A 17,388-nucleotide genomic window follows, 5' to 3' on the forward strand; every position below is an offset into this window, starting at 1 on the left:
TGGTAGGTTTTATTTCATGCAGACCCAAGACTTTAAGGAGGGGGGAAAAAAAAGACAGCTGTGGTTTATTCATTTGATTTTCTAAAACTCTACTGGTGCCCCCCCCGCTCCCCTTTAAAGTATGGTATGACGATTTATCTACACAAAATGTCTGTGAATGTATGGTAGGGACAGACTGGCTTACAATGCTAATCCCTCTAAACCTTTAAGTGCAGCCAGAGAAATACAAGTGTTGCGGTAGAAATTCTCACAGAAGAGAGAATAACATCAGAGGAGCCACAGATATTTCCGGAATGAACCGCAAGCTGTACACAGAAGTCAGCAGATACCACAATACAGATGCAGGCGGGTTTCCGTTCAAACGGAAAACACAGCAGTCCTCTGGCTCCGTTTGCGCACACACAGACACACGCACACCGGAGGGGGGAAAGGAGACGTTACGATACTGGCAGTGTGCGCCATCATTATTACACGAAGCTAACCGTAGATGGTCACTCGCCTCCTTTGAACTGTGAAGGAACTGTGAAGGAGACTTCACTGTATTGCTTGCGTGTAATATCCATATTGCACGCAACCGAGTTAGCAGTCATCCATCTTGCTTAACCTCAGATACACAGGAGACCGTATGTTATCAGCTGGAGATACTACCCATATTTGCAGTTGACCATGAGCGGTCATTCCGCTCCCTTCGGGCCGGCTGCAGGCAGTTACAGTATCGGCTGGGGGGCTATCCACATTACGCACATGTGCCTCTCCTCCCCCCGTCGCCCCCACCCGCCGAGCGCTCTCCTCTTACTCACACTGTCCTGCCTGCAAATCCATCCACTCCCACATCTTTTTAGGGAAATAGAAAATAAACTCTCTCTAATGACACAAACGTGACATTTTCTTCTGTTCCAGGAAATCTGTTTAAAACACACCTTCTGCAACACACACACACCAGATGTGAGGCACTAATATCTATCGGAGATAAAAATGACGACGAATGAGTCTCTTATGAAACTGTAATGGAAAAAAAAATAAAAACCAACCGCACATATGCAGTGATACCCCAGAGAGGAGCAATGACTTCCCTACTCCATTACAACAACTTGTCTCAAACTATTTGTACATGAGACCGGTCCAAATACAATCCACCACATCAGCTCGGCCATCCGAGTCAGGACATAAATTCTTCAGAAATTAATAAAGCGGATGTTTGATTTACTCTGGTAACAGCAGTCACATTTTTAAAACAATTTTATCTTGCATTAATCCTCTGTGTCACGGTAACGTAAAATATCTCTTTCGGTTACAAAATCCAGGTGTTTCATTTGCTGACTGACAAAAACAATGTTTGTTCTGGCTGACCCTGAACTCTCTGGGTTATTTTCTGCCTTCTCCCCGATTAATACCAGAGAGAGAGTGCGAGCTGGGGCGCGGCATTCTTATAAGGTTGATTTAGGAGCACGGGTGCAGAAATTCGAATCATTCGCCTGCATCAAGGACATCTGGGGCTTCCTTGGGGTCATAAAAGATTCGTGTTTTAGGAAATATCATCATTTGTCCTGTAAGCACGTTCTTTCCCAAAAGTCACCACCTTTGCTTTCCCGCTATCATGTTCCAGCGCTTTAAATGGTGGAAACAGAAAAATGACCCTCTTCCTGCGTGCAAAACGACACGGGAGAAAAACGGTATGATTTAACCAAACCAGAGGTAATAGCACTTGATGACTCCGACATGACGGTTTGCCATAAAGAGTGATTTAAGCGTAGTTTCAATAAGGACCCTACTGAGGCTATTCGTATCAGCGTAAAATTTAGCTGAGGTATAACACTGAGATGTAAAACAGTGGAGAAAAACCCAAGATCATTTCATTTTTTTCATTTAATTTCATTTCATTAACTAAATGGCAATCACTGATACCTACTTCTCAAGCTGGGAAACAAATATCTGAAAATAAAATGCAGTTGAATTGAAAAAACGTCAATGCTGCCCAGACTGGTCAAATTTTAGCAGCTTATTCATTACTAATGTTCAGCTCTGAGGGCAGGACACTGTAACACACACATATTAGAGAAGAAGGGATCTTAATGTTTGGACTAATGAGGTGACTGAGCTATCAATGCAATTGTGTGTGTATATACACATATATATGGATAGAAATTTCTCCATGCCACTCACCTTAGAACATCTCTGGTTGCTTCAAAAACAGCAATTAAGCTAAATTATCCAGGAAATTAAACTGTCAAACAAAGCTGGTGTCGGGTCATGGACAGTATACAACTCTAATTACATGACTGAAAAACCTCCGAGAGGAAAAAAAAAAACAAAAAAACCCACAACCAATTTACAGACGCACACTCAACAGTCCCTGAAAGCCCCCCCCCCCCCCACCCGACACATCCTGGCATGTGCCAACAGCAGCGGCAGCAGGACAGAAGCGTTCGTTCCTCCGACCCGCACAAGGAAGCCAAGATCCCAGGTCAGCGTGCGTTGGGCGACTCGTAAACTGCCAATATTGTCTTTATTTGTCAATGTACACAAGGCTAATTTTTTAAAAATACAAGGGAATGCTGAGTCATTTACAATATTCCCTCCACTGCTTGGCCCTGGCAAGCCCCGCAGAACACAGTAAATACAGATCAAAACTAATTTGCCAATTTGACAAAAAGTAAAGACAGGTCGTTTTGGGGGTGGAAGCCAGCCCAGACCCCAAACCAGCCAAAAAGATGGTGCTGCTGCCTGCCTCGTAGAAAATGGTAAAAGTCTGCCTACAAAATGACCGTCTGCTTTCCTTAATATTTACTTTGCATCACCGCTGGAGCGGCCACCGGAGAAGCACGAGGACGAGATCCTCGATTGCTGTAAGATCCACATTTCGGCAGTTGAATGTGACACTGCCAGTGTGGAGGGTTGGGGGGGGGCGAGCGGGGCTTCCTGATGGATCAGTCTGAACATCAGAAAGGCTGTACACAGGGATGCTCAACACCACCCGTTACCCGGCTGCAAGATGGATGCCGCCAGCCCGCCCAGCTCTGCAGGAGGACAGGGGAAATCCTCTCTGTCTACATTTCCCTACCTGCCACCTACCATACACATTCAGCTTTGGATCTCTGGGCCCCACTGGGCCCAGAACTCTACATTAGCATTTCTTTTCCATCCAGCCTCACAACGAACAGCCTCTCGGCAGCTTCCCGACAGTCCTGAAGTCCGTGGAAAACCAGGAATCTGAGCAGGAGTGACGGGGGTCCCTGAGAATCTTCTGCACGTGTGTGTCACAGGAGTTTAGAGCAGGGAGGAACTTCAGATAACTGCCAGAAGATGTCAAAACTACATTAGCCTGGGTGGGGGGTGGGGGGGTGATACATTTCATATGAATTTAACCAGTCTAGCCCAGCCTTTGATACAGACATGAAAGACAGCAATAAGGTGGTAATCATAATAAATAAAGACTGTAATACAGTATTCCTGAACAAATGTATTTCCTGTCAGGATTCGGCCTTACCGCATGCCACGCTAGATTAGCAGAGAGTTGGGAAAGTGTACACATTTTCTGTGTGTTATAAAATCGGACGCGGAGAAGTCTGCTGGTTATTTCAAACTGTTTCACATGTAAAAACATTGACTTTTACATGCCTCCTTTAAAGAAAGGCACCCCACACACCCCCCAAGTCCTTAAAGAGACAAACATTCCCAGCCATTTGTACTGAATTAGAGCAAAGTGGGCCTTTTTAGCAAACTCCCCCGCTTACAAGAAGCTTTCAATTCAGTGTTCCATGAGCGAGATCTCACTGGAAAAAGGGGGGGGGGGGGGGGATCTGTGAGATTTTACAAAGAGCATTAACCACAAGAAAGCTGGGGCTGAAGGCATGCTGGACATTCCCCGGGTGGTGCTGAAACGCGCTGGGGGGGGGCAGGGGTGTGCCCTTTTCAAGTCAAGGGAAAGTGATCTCAGCTGTGTAAATCGACAGCGGCCTTGCAGTGGGAGATTCCGAGTGAGGACCCCCCCCCCCCCCCCCCCCCCCCACCCTCACAGATGACACTGCGGGGACCCTTCCCATCATAAGCTGCTATTGCCCTCTATGATTGCCATGGAAACATGGGCCCCGACACCAGCCCCTCGGCCTGGAAAATGTCTCCTCCTCCCTCTTTGACCCGACAGGGCCGGATTCGGTGCCCAGGGCCAAACTCCTCAGGCCCCCCCATGAGCTCCCCTGGACGGATCAGCCTTGCAGACACTCGGTCTACAGCTATGCTGAGAGTGAAGTACGATGTCACATTCACACCATTTCCATTCTCATTCTGTAAATCACCTTGAGTAATACATAAGATACCAGACCCTAAAAGCAGTCATCTAGTTATAACAAGGGCTGAATTAATGGATAAACAAACAGACCTGAGTACGGCTACTGGCATTTTATTAGCTTTATTAGCTCGCTTTTACAATCGCTCTGTAAAAATCGATGATCATCGCTTTCCGTCACCTGATAGGTGCCCATGGAAGCAGCCATGTGACTTAGGATGGCTGCGGTTGAATCCTACCACCTGGACCTGGAACCGTTCCAGTTAAACTGGCAAGGCAACCTTCTAGAAGGCACCTCACAGGCAAATAAGATGAACGGAAGCTTAAGGTGATCCCTTAAAGTAACCCAATGTAACACTGAAGCATCCATGGGATCCCCTGTGCGGAGGGTCATGAGTGGGTGGGACCCTCTGTGGGCGGGGCCATTTAAATAAGGGGCCCTCTGTGGGCGGGGCCATTTAAATAAGGGGCCGTTTATGGGTGAGACCATTTAAATAAGGGGCCCTCTATGGGCAGGGCCATTTAAATAAGGGGCCCTATCAGGGTGAGTCCATTTAAATAAGGGCCCCTCTATGGGCAGGACCATTTAAATAAGGGGCCCTTTAAGGGTGGGGCCATTTAAATAAGGGACCCTCTATGGGTGAGACCATTTAAATAAGGGGCCCTCTATGGGCAGGACCATTTAAATAATGGGCCCTCTGTGGGCTGGGCCATTTAAATAAGGGGCCCTCTATGGGCGGGACCATTTAAATAAGGGGCCCTTTAAGGGTGGGACCATTTAAATAAGGGGCCCTCTATGGGCAGGACCATTTAAATAATGGGCCCTTTAAAGGCGGGGCCATTTAAATAAGGGGCCCTCTATGGGTGAGACCATTTAAATAAGGGGGCCTCTATGGGCAGGACCATTTAAATAAGGGACCAACATTGGGCTGGATCCCTCAAATTTAGCTCCAAAAGCAGTCGATTAGCTGACATGTATTAGTCTGATGACAATTTGTTTAGAAGTTTTTTCGTAATTCAAATAAAGTGCTAATAATTCACATTCTAAATGACGTTATAAACAAACTAAATACAAGACAAACCTTGTACAACATCCATACCTTTGGGATTTTAGCTCTTTGTACAATCTGGCTCTGAAAGCAGGGTCAGTAGAAAGCCTCGAGCTTTACACAGAGACTGCATACACAGTACACTCTCCCTGCATCAAAGAATCTGACGATCTCTTTAGCAGACACCATATTGTAATATTTAATAGCATATTTAATGTCTTCGGCTGTGAGTCTCTAACAGTCCTGTAATACATTACAAGCTCTTTAATGATGCCATTCCTGCAGCTGCTGTCACGCGTGTCTTGTACTGGACTTTGCTATATTTCAAGGTGGACCTGAGCCGCCTCGCATTGTCACAGAGCCTTTCATTCAGACAGAACTAGGGGTCACTCTGCAACCTGTCTCCATAACTCCAATCTCCATAACTCCAGTGTTTATATGATCTCAAGTCGGTGGGGGGCACCTTATCTTCCCCAGGCTCCAATCAGGCTCCCCCCCCCCCACCCCGCTGTACACCACACGGCACACGGCTGCCTCTGCCTGGCCAAGACTGCTGCGGTTTCCGAAGCAGCCATGACACAATCCAGACCCTCTGGGCCGTGCAGAAAATGTGTTTACCCTGAGCCGCCCCCCCCCCCCAAGCCCCCGTCCCACCCCCCCCAAAGATCTCAGAAGTTTGCTTTCCTTCTCAGCTTTGATCCACATGGCACTGGGGGCTGCATCAACGGTCTTGGGTTTCAGGTGCCTGCCTAAGATGTCAGTCAGAGCTCTCTGCTGCTGCTGGGGGGCCCGATCGCACCGTGGCGCCGCCATTGGGGAGGGCTGGGGGGACGGCTACGCTACACTAACCCCCCCCCCCCGACCGCCATGCCCGCTCGTGGAAATAAAAGGAGTCACCTCCACCCCCGGCCGCTCACATAGCCAGACAAATTTTGAGTGTCGTTTTTTAACACAGGCTGTGGTCCTCTTAGATCTAAAAATAGCAGAAGTTCTGCAAGTATGACCCCCACTAGAGTAGTGGGGGAGCGGTGGAGGGGGGTTGACTTACTGGTATACATCCTTGCGCAGTACTGTTCTGCTCAGCGGGTTGTCGGCCTGCGGGGCCACGCTGACGGAGCCGATCTTCAGCACCAGGGTGTCCTCCTCCTTCTTCAACATAGAGTCTGCATTGACACAGAGGGGGTGTGTGTATGTGTGTGGGGGGGTTGCACGATGCAGCTGAGAGCTTAAGGACTCCAGCTACCAGGTGTGATGTGGTGGTGTGGGGATCGAATCCCCCACGGTAAAATCCATCCATGGTAAAATCGCTACCTAAATTATAACATATTAACCTTTTTTTTTTTAAAATCATATATCATAAAATGAACTCATGTTGGAAGAAAGGTGATCTCCCTCACCTGCTGATGGCGATGTGTCCTGGGGCATGGGGCAGAAGATACGGATGATGCTGGTGTTGACGTAGATGAGCGGCAGGCTGCTGGATGTCAGTGCCCGGCTGCGCATTGGCTGGCCGGCCGCCGACCGCCCCGCCTCTCGGCAATGTCGTCGGTTCCGTGGTGGAATAACCCGAAAGACACTGCTGGCGGTGACCAGCAGGGGGCAGGAGAGCACCACATCGAAGGGCTGCACCGACAGCAGGATCTCGCGCAGGTACTGGGGCGAGCCGTCGGCCAGGCCCTCCGTGAGCCGAGGCGCCCCGCCGCGGGGGCCCCCTCCTCGCTCCGGCCGCGACGTCAACTTGTGCCGCACGTTCTTGGTGACCGCTTGGGTGTAGGTGACGGACAAGAAGCCATGCTGCTGATGAGATATTTCCAGAGCTTTGGCGGCTGTCTGCTAGCAGCAGCGGGGGGGGGAGAAAAATGTAGAAGCTGATGAACGGGTCTGCGTGGGCTCCAAGTGGACCAGAGCGGTTCTGTTAGCTAGCTGAAGCTCAAAGCGGACCTACGTGGTTAAACTGCATGCATCTTACAGGACACCCAGAGGCCGTCTTCCCAAAACACAGGGAACAAGATCGGGGGCATTAAACACAAAGGTCCCGCCAGGTCCTGTTCAGTGACCGCTGGGTATCCTGTGAGCTCTGTTAATTACGTGCTTTTCTGGCACAGCTGGTTATAGCCAGTCATACCGCAATTCAGGAGAAAAGCCATCCCAGTAAAAATCAATGCAATCAGAAGAGACAAGACGCTTAAGGGAGGTAAAAGGAACAACAAAATAGGCCAAACAATGGCAGCTAACAGGTTAGGTCTGCGTGAACTCCCGCTAACACAAGCAACAGCTGCTCAGGAGCAAATAGCACCTACATCTATGCAGGGGTGCTGCTAGAGATTATGGCCCCCAACCCAGACCAATCCAATTATGTTTGAAAAAATTTAGGGCCCCTTCAGGGAATCGTCCCAGCTACCACCCCCTTTACGGTGCCCCTGCGTCCATGACTTGGATGGATATTCTGCCCCGGACACCAGGTCTGAATAGCAGGTTGAGCTGGGCACAGCCACCCTGTCTCGCACGGTACTTCCAGAGGTCCGCTGAACCATCGGGCCAAGCAGAGCTAAACAAAAACAGATTTTGGAGACTCACTGTGCTACCACAGTGATGAGGGCAGATCAAGAATGTTACCAAATCAAAGGAAATTAAGTGGATGGGCCTCCAAAAATGGACCAATCAGCTTCTGAATCCAGAGAGAAACCCCGTGGGGACCTTTTTGTGTCCTTCTGATGGCGGTTAACGGCAGCTCACGCGTGTTGGACGTGTAAAAGCGAGATTCTTACAGGAGGAAAAAAGCCAAAGAACCGGCTGAAAGGGTCCTGCTTGCTGACGGGTCGAACCAGCACAGTACGTCTGTTCAGCTTGTCAGTACAAGAGAGGAGCACCCCTCCGCAGCGGCCCGGGCTACGTGGCCCATCATCCGGGCTGGGGTGGGGCGGGGGGCAAAGGAAAGAGAAGGCAATAAGCTTGGAACTGAAAGAGATTTGTGTTGATTTTTTTTTAGCAAAATCAATACAAAAAACATAGAGAGAGACTGACACAGCTGTAAGCAGCTGTAACAGGAGGTGATGATTGCCGTAGGCTGAGCTAATACTGTTAGCTTAGCTTTAGCACGTCTCCATAGCAGTCATAAGCCCAGGAAGCCCACGGGGTGAGTCGGGAGGGGGGGGCCATCACAGAGACCTGCACCACCCACCAGCCAGAAGTGGTGTATGGGGGGTGGGGGGGGGTCAGTATCATGGGCTCCTGCTTTCTACCTGATTTCCTTAGATACGTCAGCAATCAAGGCTTCTGGGAGGACTGGGGAAACTGTACTGGTCTCAGTAGGCAGGAGACACAGTCAGAATTTTAGCGTGCAGACTGCTTTCCTTCGAATGCCCCCCCTCTCATCCGCAGCCTGTCAGGAGTAGGGCGAATCTTGGCTCCTTAATAACCCCCCCCCCCCCCCCCCAACCCACTGTTTTGAGCCCACAGTGCCTCCTGCTGGTCAGCTTCCCCAGTTCTCCTCAGTATGAGGTAAAGCGGCCCAGGCAGAGGAAGGAAGTCGTCTCTAAGGCCTCACCGCTGCTTTCTCCTTGCACTGCAGAATGACTCCTTCAAAACGGCCAGTATGCCAGCCCTCACCCGGCCTGGAAGATACAAGGGCCATCCTGTCTATCTCATCTACGCAATCCGTCAAAGACTCAACTGTGGGCCTGCCGGAGGCTAAGTGTTACAATAACCTGTCTTGAGGCTGGTGTTGAGGCACCTACACACCATGCTCCCCCCCCCCCAGACCTAGGGCTGAACACAGCTACATTGTAGGATGGTGGTATAGGGGAAAGTTAAACTTTAACTATTATTCATAATGACCACGTGTTTGTTTATTCAGTTAATACAGGAATGTTAAATAATAAGAAAGAGTGATCTTTTCGTGCAGACGACGGTCTCCACTGAGCTTATTGTGCATCATCCCATAGTACCTGTAAAATCAGAATTGTTAAAAACATACACACCTCTGCGGACAAGTCAATATTCATCTCAGCACACATCCTGCTGAGCACAAGGGCTGTAAGACACAGCACCCTACTGAGTCTTATTGACTCAATGACCTGCCCTCCAGTTGGGTTTCCATTACAGCCATTAGATGTTTGCTATGATAAGCCCCAGGTTGTTTTCATACAATAATATCCACATGCTGCCCCTGGCATTTCTGCAGTGGTTTCCATACAATGATTCAGCACTTTCTGGGTATATATACACAACCAGTCAAAAGTTTGAAAACTGCTGCTTGGAACAGTGATGGTCGATGCCAGGGGTACCTGACCTGTCAATCGAGATTAGACAGCCTTTCATCCTTCACCAAAACACACCTCATGGTCAAGGACAACTCAAACTAAAGAACCGGCCAGTCTGCAGACCTCCCATTAAAGCTGCTAGACCCTGAGTCTCTGGGATCTGCTGCAGAAGAACTGGGAAGAAAGGTGAGTGTCTGCCGGAGACAACGGCTGGCCATTTTAACGAATCTAAGATTTTCTTGAACGCTACTTCGGGAGTTATTATTGTGATTTGTTTTGAGGACTGTAATATGTTTGTTTTCAATTCCAAAAACAGAAATTTGAGATATAAAACACAATGAAAAATCCTAGTTTGCAGAAAGTGTACACAAACCTTTGCATTATACTAAAGTCATTCATATGGATGTTTATTCAGGGTCCTATACTAGACTTAAATACCGAAACAGAGTAATAACAGAGAGCTGGGAGGATGCCATTTTGACAGAAACTCCTCAGCGTTTGCCTCCTGCCTTCAGCTCGTGCCTTTAAGGCTGCGCCTGCAGACGCTGGCCATGAGGGGGCGAGCTGGCTCCCAAACACCCTCCTGTACCTGTTCCTGTAGTGGTCAATGTTCAGGCTGCCCACTTTACACTTGATCTTGGTGTAAACATCCTGCACGTCCACAGAGGCACTGAGATCTTCCAGCTCGGTGATGACACAGATCTCTGCAAAGAGGGAAGGACCCACTGAGACTATGGTGGCCAAAGGGAATACCAACTTGAAGGGAGGAGGGGGCAGGAGGGGGCTCAGGATGTCACAAAAAGCAAAGTGGGGGGAGACAAGCACCCCGCTGACATTGAAATGTAATGCACACTTCCTGTTTCCTGTCCCAAAAACAACACTCCCTAACAACACTGGATAGCACTACAGAAATGCAGTGAACACCCTCAATGAAGAACACACTAATTACCATGGAGACAGGGATCAAACACCAGAGAGTCATAGTGACGTGATACACCTTATTCCAGGGCCTAATACAGCAACACAAATAATCAAGTTTACCTACTGACAGACAGACTGCTCTACTTACAAAGCATTTATACAGAACACAGGTTAAGTTAACGTCACTTGGAAACATTGGGACATTTTGACCCCAGGCTACAAGAAATCAGATTTTCCACATTCTGGTACAGCTACACTGGTTCTTCCCGTGCCAACAGCTACCCCCCATGTAAAGCATTCCGATTGGAAGCCGGACACTTAAGGAAAAGGCGCGTGGCGAAGATTGACCCCCATCCATAACGGTTTAAACATTACATCATTCATGCCATTATTGCACTGAAAATCAGAAGGCGACATGGCAGGTTGTCAGGCCTCAGCCCCCCACCCCCCCAGAGATTCTGAGACATTACGTGGATAAACAGCTAACAGGCGGCTGGCTGCAGCTGCAGTAGCCCTACCTAGCTGCTCACATGGCAGGTATTAGGGGAGATTCAGCATAATGCCCCTTTAGGATGCTACTAAATCAAAACATGGCCCTGGCCAGCGATACACAAAGCACTTAAGCTCTGGGATCTGGCCGCGCAGATGCTAAATATTACAGAGAGCAATTAAAGGTGAAGTCCGCTTTTCAACGCAGCCATCAGTCAGCTGAGGACCGGCAGTTCGGGGTGGGTCTCCCCAGCCACAAGCTGCTCTCCCCCTGCTGGCCGGTGGGAGGTTCTGCAGCATCGCCGAACACCGACGACCACATTCACCCAAGCTGCCTACATCTTCAGCAGTTAAATACAGACCACATGCACCTGCACATCACACGATGTCTTAAGAGTCGCAGGTCCCACAGCACTGTTATAGCGTCGTTCTACACCGCTTGCACTAATGTGCAACGCTGCACTTGCAGACGCCTTTTGTCTTTTATTGCCAGCCCTCATCTGCACTCATCTGTGTACTGTTTATATATTACTTGTTTAATAAGTGTCATGTAGTTATTTGCCAATTAAAATAACGCGCCAGGTTCCTTCAGGCTGTTTAGCATTTACATTTACTTATTTCGTTTTTGCACTAAGCGACATACGAGTGACTGAAGCTCAGAATGGGAGAGCAGGGGCAGCCAGTGTCCCCAGTGAAGCTCAGTGTCCCCAGTGAAGCTCAGTGTCCCCAGTGAAGCTCAGAATGGGAGAGCAGGGGCAGCCAGTGTCCCCAGTGAAGCTCAGTGTCCCCAGTGAAGCTCAGAATGGGAGAGCAGGGGCAGCCAGTGTCCCCAGTGAAGCTCAGAATGGGAGAGCAGGGGCAGCCAGTGTCCCCAGTGAAGCTCAGTGTCCCCAGTGAAGCACAGTGTCCCCAGTGAAGTTGAGGCCTTGCTCAAGGACCCAAAGCTGACATTATTCTGCTCATCACAAACTCCAGGACACAGTTCCCTAACCTGTTGAGCTACAGGCTGTCACATCGTGGAGGGACGTGCAATAGGAGGCGCGGGGTAAAGGTACCTGTCCTTTTGGCAGCAGGGTCCGGAGCAAACAGCTTGACTGTGACCTTTGGTAACATCCACTGCATCCACAGGCTGACCTTCCCACTGGCCCCACCGATGCTGCTGGTCTTCTGCTCCAGGGTGACTGTATCCAGGGACGGAGATTCATCCCCTGCCGGCAGAGAGTCACCCTGGGAAGGACAGAGGGAGAGGATAGCTGTCAGTCAAAACATAACTGATGGAGGGGGGCAGGTATCCTTAGGGAGGGGGAACAACGTGCGGTACATCTCTCTAAGATGGGGGGGGTGAGCCTGGAAGGCCAGGTCAGGTCAGGTCAAGTCGGGGAGCATGCATCGATGCAGTGTGTCGCCGCACCCAACACAGAACGAAAATCCTTGGGATCCCGGACAGCGACCCCCCAGGCAGATACACGGTCCAGTCCCACCATCCATCTGTTGCAGCCAGATGTTACATGGCCGTCCCCTTGGCCTGATCCAGCCACTTGGGTCGTCAGCAATGAGGGTATTGTGAGCCTAATCACCCTCAGGGAAATGCACCACAAGGCTATAGTGCCATAACTGACGCTCCCTCACAATGCAGGTAATCTGCCTCATTCAGGACTCCTCTAGCAACCATTCATTCGACACAAAGTCAAGCCAGAGGTAGCCAAGGATTCTCCCGAAGAGACACAGCTTCATCTCAGTTTGCTGGATAGTGTCCATGTCTCACAGCCATATAGCAAGACAGGGAGCACCAGGACTCTAAAGACTTGGACCTTCGTCCTTCAGCTGATATATGAGGAGCACCACACACCCCTTTCCAGCAACCTCATGATCTCATGAACCTACACGCCCCCGGTGCAGGTAAAACAAAGTAAGGTGACATGGTTTACTTTTTTGCCGATTTAACCTAATTTTAAAAACTTTAATACTTCCGACAATGTGCCGATCCCGCCAAAATCCCCCAAAAATTCCCTGCAAGTTGGAGGACCGCTTGCAGGGCCGGATGCAGTTTAACGTCACACCCAGGACGAAACCCACAAGGAAACTTGCAAGGAGAAAAAACGATGACAGCGTCTGGCAAATGACGACTAACAGTGATGCAAAGAAACGCTGGAATGAGGCCCCGCTCTCCGTAGCAGAGTGGCAGAACCCCCCACTCCCCCCCCCCCCCCAACCCAAGAGGACATCAGCGCTGGTTAGCTAAACGTGTCTCCAGTAACTCAGGAAGCCAGGAATTCGGAGGCAGCCTCCAATACTCTAAATCCCTTACGTTACCCGTCTGTCCTCTAGGGGAACCCAAGCAGCCAGCTTCATGATAAGTTGATGCGTGTCAGATTTAAGGGAAGAAACCTTCCAGCTTCTCTGCACAGAATGCATGCCAGCCCCCCAGCATGAAAGATGAGAGTAAGATGCCTCATTCCTAGTTTTGGCAGCAGTTCCCCAATGACAGCATTCTCCCCCCCCCCCACCCCAGAGCAGATCCGTTTTCCTAAACACAAATTTGGAGGAGCTGCCGTGGGGAGAGAGAACCTGTAAACATCACGGGGGTCTCAGACCCAAAGCACAACCCCGCAGACGTCTAATTACACGCCACGTTATGCCCTTATCGGTCCCCGTGGCTCCCCAGGTGTCACCGTGGTAACAAAGTTACTGGCCATCTCCAGCCGGGACCCTCCGCAGCTTCGCTGAAGCCATTTCCCAAGAGTCTGTGGGCTGAAGCTAATTTGCGAATTAAATTTAATTAAGGATCTAAGCATTGTTTACAAAAACAACCGGGAAGTGGAATATAAACCCATTATGGTTATAATTAACCCAAAGTACATTTACTTGTAGTATTAATATGCTTTAGGGCAGCATGTGCATGCCTGTCTCTTCAGAAGTGTGTAATTCATTCACTGATTGAAAATGATTTTGTAGTTTTGCTTAAATTTTTCACGACAATTAAAACCAGGAGATGGAGCGCAGAGCAAACCAGAAGGAGACACTTTAACCATGAGAACGTATCACCCCGCTCTTCCTCTGATTATGTAAGGTGACCCTCGCACCTGCCACCTGAGTCAGACCTCCATGGTACCCGCCCCATCCTAAAGGCACCTCCAGAGCGGGTTACAAGGTGGGTGACAAAGCGGGTCTCTGAGTGCAGCCAGCCTCTGTTATGAGACAAGCTCACACCCCAGCCCCACCCCCCAAGGGGTGACCTTGAAATCCAGATGTGCATAGGAATGGGGGGGGGGGGGGTGTTCTACCATGTTCCCGGGCTGTCAGAAGGGTGGGGGGGGGGGCATGCTATTTCCCACACCTCCACACATGGGCTAACTCCTCCACCGCGATGGCATGAGGCCACAGCGAATGGCCGTTTATTTTCCCTGTGCAGTTTGTGTCCTCGCTCATCAGAGCGGCCCAAACAGAATGGGAGGGGGGGGGGGTAGCCTGGGAAGTGTCAGGGAGCGAGGGTGGCAGGGGTGCATGGGCGGGGGTGGGGGGGCACAGGGTGTTTTATGAAAACAGCTCCCACATTCCTGCTCAATCAGCCAGCTTCCTCGTGGACTAAACACTTCTACCGCTGTTTGCACTTGAGTAAACAGCGACAAGTGGGCACCCCCCCACCCCCAGGCCTCGCAGTCACATCTGGGTGGTAAAAAGTGATTAAGAGTCAGCCGTGCCACAGGCTTGGGTGGGGGGTGGTGATCCCTACAGCTTCTGCTGCTACCTGAAGGAAGTATCAGTTAAACCACCAAATGTCAAACGGGGATCCAAGCTCTCATCAAATATGTCCTCTTTGGGTGGCATCATTCAGTCATGTATTCTCTCCCCCCGTATTTTAAATATGGTTCCTCCTGCAAAGGAAATGATGCGGCATGTGAGGTACCGCTTCTCAGAATGAGGATCCCAGCCAGGGGAACCCGTACCTCGGTTGGGGAGCCGAAGTCTGCGGACGGGCTGCAGGTGCTGGTGTCCGGTAGGGCAGTGCCAGTGCTGCTCCGGACAGGCGAGGAGGGTCCGGGGCCGGGTGTAGGGCCTGGGGAGGGTTCGGGCAAGCAGGGGGCAGGGCGCTGGGTGCCTCGCTTCTGCACACGGGCCCAGGCGGTGCTCCAGCTCTGGAAGACCTCATAAAGCAGCTGGACCTGGGGGGGGGGGGAGGGGAGGGGAGTTAACTGTTACCTACTGAAACTGTCACATAGACAGAAGCACTGACACAGAGCGACATAGCTGTCAGACTGAGGCTTTGCAAAGGGGGGGGGGGCATTTCTGTTTAAAGCTGGTGCAAAAGCTGTACTAAAGCCACGTCTTCGTAAAACATCACCTAAATTCCACTTGGCCGAACTGTAGCTACACGACACCCCCACCTTGGTGGGACAGGAAAAAAAAAATAGGCAGCCCGGGGCAGGATTGGACCTGAACGATCCAGAACCGTGGGAGCTCTTGGGAGACGGCGACGCTCCAAACGTCACAGACTGTTCCTAAAGCAGAAGGGCTGCCCATCAGCAAACTGGAATTAATGAGTTATTTCAGGTCGAAGGTTCTTTTTTTGAATTTATTCAGACTGACCGAAAGCAAACAGGACGTGCTACAAAAAACCTCACAGGAGGAGAACTTCAAAAACATGCTAAACATGAGAAACCCGCTGTGGAAACAATAAAGCGGAGGCTTTAGAGCGCGTGTTTCTGCGGCCCGGCTCAGAGTGGACCGGGACTGCGCGCTGACCTCATGCCTGGCCCGCTCAGGCCGCTCGCGATCCAACATCTGCATCTCCCCTGATGCTTCGCTCCAGCGCCACAGAATGTCCCGCACGGCGGCTCTGGACCGGGTCCGGCCCGAGTGTGCTTCACTTCCATAAATAACTGTAAATCAGAGGAGGGTCGCGACAGCGCCGTTTCGAATGCGTCCAGAAGGGGGCGGGAACACAGATACTCACTTGCCAGGACACACAGCTGCTGAACATACTCAACCCCCCCCGCCCCTGACCTAGAAGGCCATGGTCCCTGATTGTGTTGGGGTGATATGGGGGGGGGGGGGGGGCAAATTCAGAGTGAGATCCGCCTGTGGTTCCCAAACCCTTTACATCCCCTGACCACTCCTCTCATTTCACTTGAAATCAGCGGGTGGGAGTTGTCCTGGCTGGACAGATCTACAGAGAACCTGGCTTTCCCTGAGCTTGACCTATAACTGCCTTTCTGAGAGCATCGTGGGGCGGCGCCTCAGAGCGTTATAACTTTCTCCACTTATCCAGAAGGTCATGGGTTTGAATTCTGTAGCCAACAAAGCAATCACATCACCCTAGGGGCCCTTAACCCACACAGCACTGGGAGCACAGCGTGTTGGCTGAACATGCCCTCTGGCCCCAAGATCGTACATCACTTTGGGTAAGAGCATCAACTGAGCACTGAAAACGTCTGCAGAAACTGAGCAAAAATGAGACACAGAATCTCGAGTTCAGGAGCTGCACTTCCCCGTGTTACTCCACGATATTTCACTTGGCAAACATTTTTATTCCAAAACATGGCCTCGACTTGCTCGGCTCCTGCGATTCCTGGAGGTCAGAGGTCACATTCACCAGCTCGGCAGTACTCCAAAGGAGCCTTGTTCACGCTGTGCGTTTACAGGCGCAGGAAGAGGATGGCGAAGGTCACATAAACACACGCTGGTCCCCGGGGCTCACACACGACGCCTCCGCCTGTATTTCCACGCCTGACATTCACACGCTCACAGATTAAATGTTTTAAGAACATACTTGACAGTTTTTTTTTCTTGAACAGCTTGAAATGGTTTCAAACATAAAAAATGGAAAGCGGGGGGGGGGGGGGTTCTGACTGGTTACTTGTCAACGTCAGCGGCACGTTCCAGGGTGGTCCTGATAAGCTTGGGGGGCCGAGACAGCCACGCCGGTCTCACCGGAGGGCAGTGGATCCGTCACCCCAAATGCTCACGGAGTCTTTGCCTGGTTCATGGGGGGGGGGGAGGGACTGGATCAAGTGCACCGAGGCGGTGAGGGGAACGCAATGAGACCATGTGTTCAAATATGTGAGCCACCAGCGGATGAAAACCTAAATGAGAACCATAAAAAATTAAATGGAGGGGGGGGCAGAGAGCAGCAGTGGAGGGGCGTTAAAAACTCTCTGCGTCAATCGCTGTGACCGTTGCTCTTGGGTGTTCTGGGTGCGTGTGATGTGTGTACGGGGGGGGGGGTTCTGTGGTACAGAGCTGGTGGTCTTCGGGGTGTGTGTGAAAGCACCCAGAAGGCATGTCTTTGTGTGCATGTGTGACACCAATGAAAGGACAGAGAGAAGGAGAGAAGGAGAGAGAGGGAGAGAGATCTCCCTGCTGCCTCTTGGTTCATATTCCC

At 50.6% G+C, this 17,388-nt stretch overlaps 1 protein-coding gene across 14 annotated transcripts in view; it reads right to left on the reverse strand.

The window, feature by feature from the left end:
* The window catches only part of LOC111844242 (intermembrane lipid transfer protein VPS13B), a 212,138-nt gene that overhangs the window by 80,583 nt on the left and 114,167 nt on the right, over positions 1-17,388 (reverse strand). For 8 of the 14 annotated variants that reach the window (XM_072716822.1, XM_072716827.1, XM_072716826.1 and 5 more), the window contains 6 exons: positions 14,954-15,169; positions 12,062-12,233; positions 10,186-10,300; positions 8,103-8,244; positions 6,732-7,167; positions 6,383-6,497 (listed from right to left, as the gene is read on the reverse strand). In XM_072716822.1, the coding sequence (XP_072572923.1) occupies positions 6,383-6,497; positions 6,732-7,167; positions 8,103-8,244; positions 10,186-10,300; positions 12,062-12,233; positions 14,954-15,169 (1,196 nt within the window). Of the gene's footprint in view, positions 1-6,382; positions 6,498-6,731; positions 7,168-8,102; positions 8,245-8,881; positions 8,949-10,185; positions 10,301-12,061; positions 12,234-14,953; positions 15,170-17,388 lie in introns of all 14 variants that reach the window. The other 6 variants (XM_072716830.1, XM_072716829.1, XM_072716828.1 and 3 more) reach the window with 2 other exon arrangements.

This window comes from Paramormyrops kingsleyae, chromosome 9, assembly GCF_048594095.1.
Source record: "Paramormyrops kingsleyae isolate MSU_618 chromosome 9, PKINGS_0.4, whole genome shotgun sequence".
Classification (NCBI taxonomy): domain Eukaryota; kingdom Metazoa; phylum Chordata; class Actinopteri; order Osteoglossiformes; family Mormyridae; genus Paramormyrops; species Paramormyrops kingsleyae.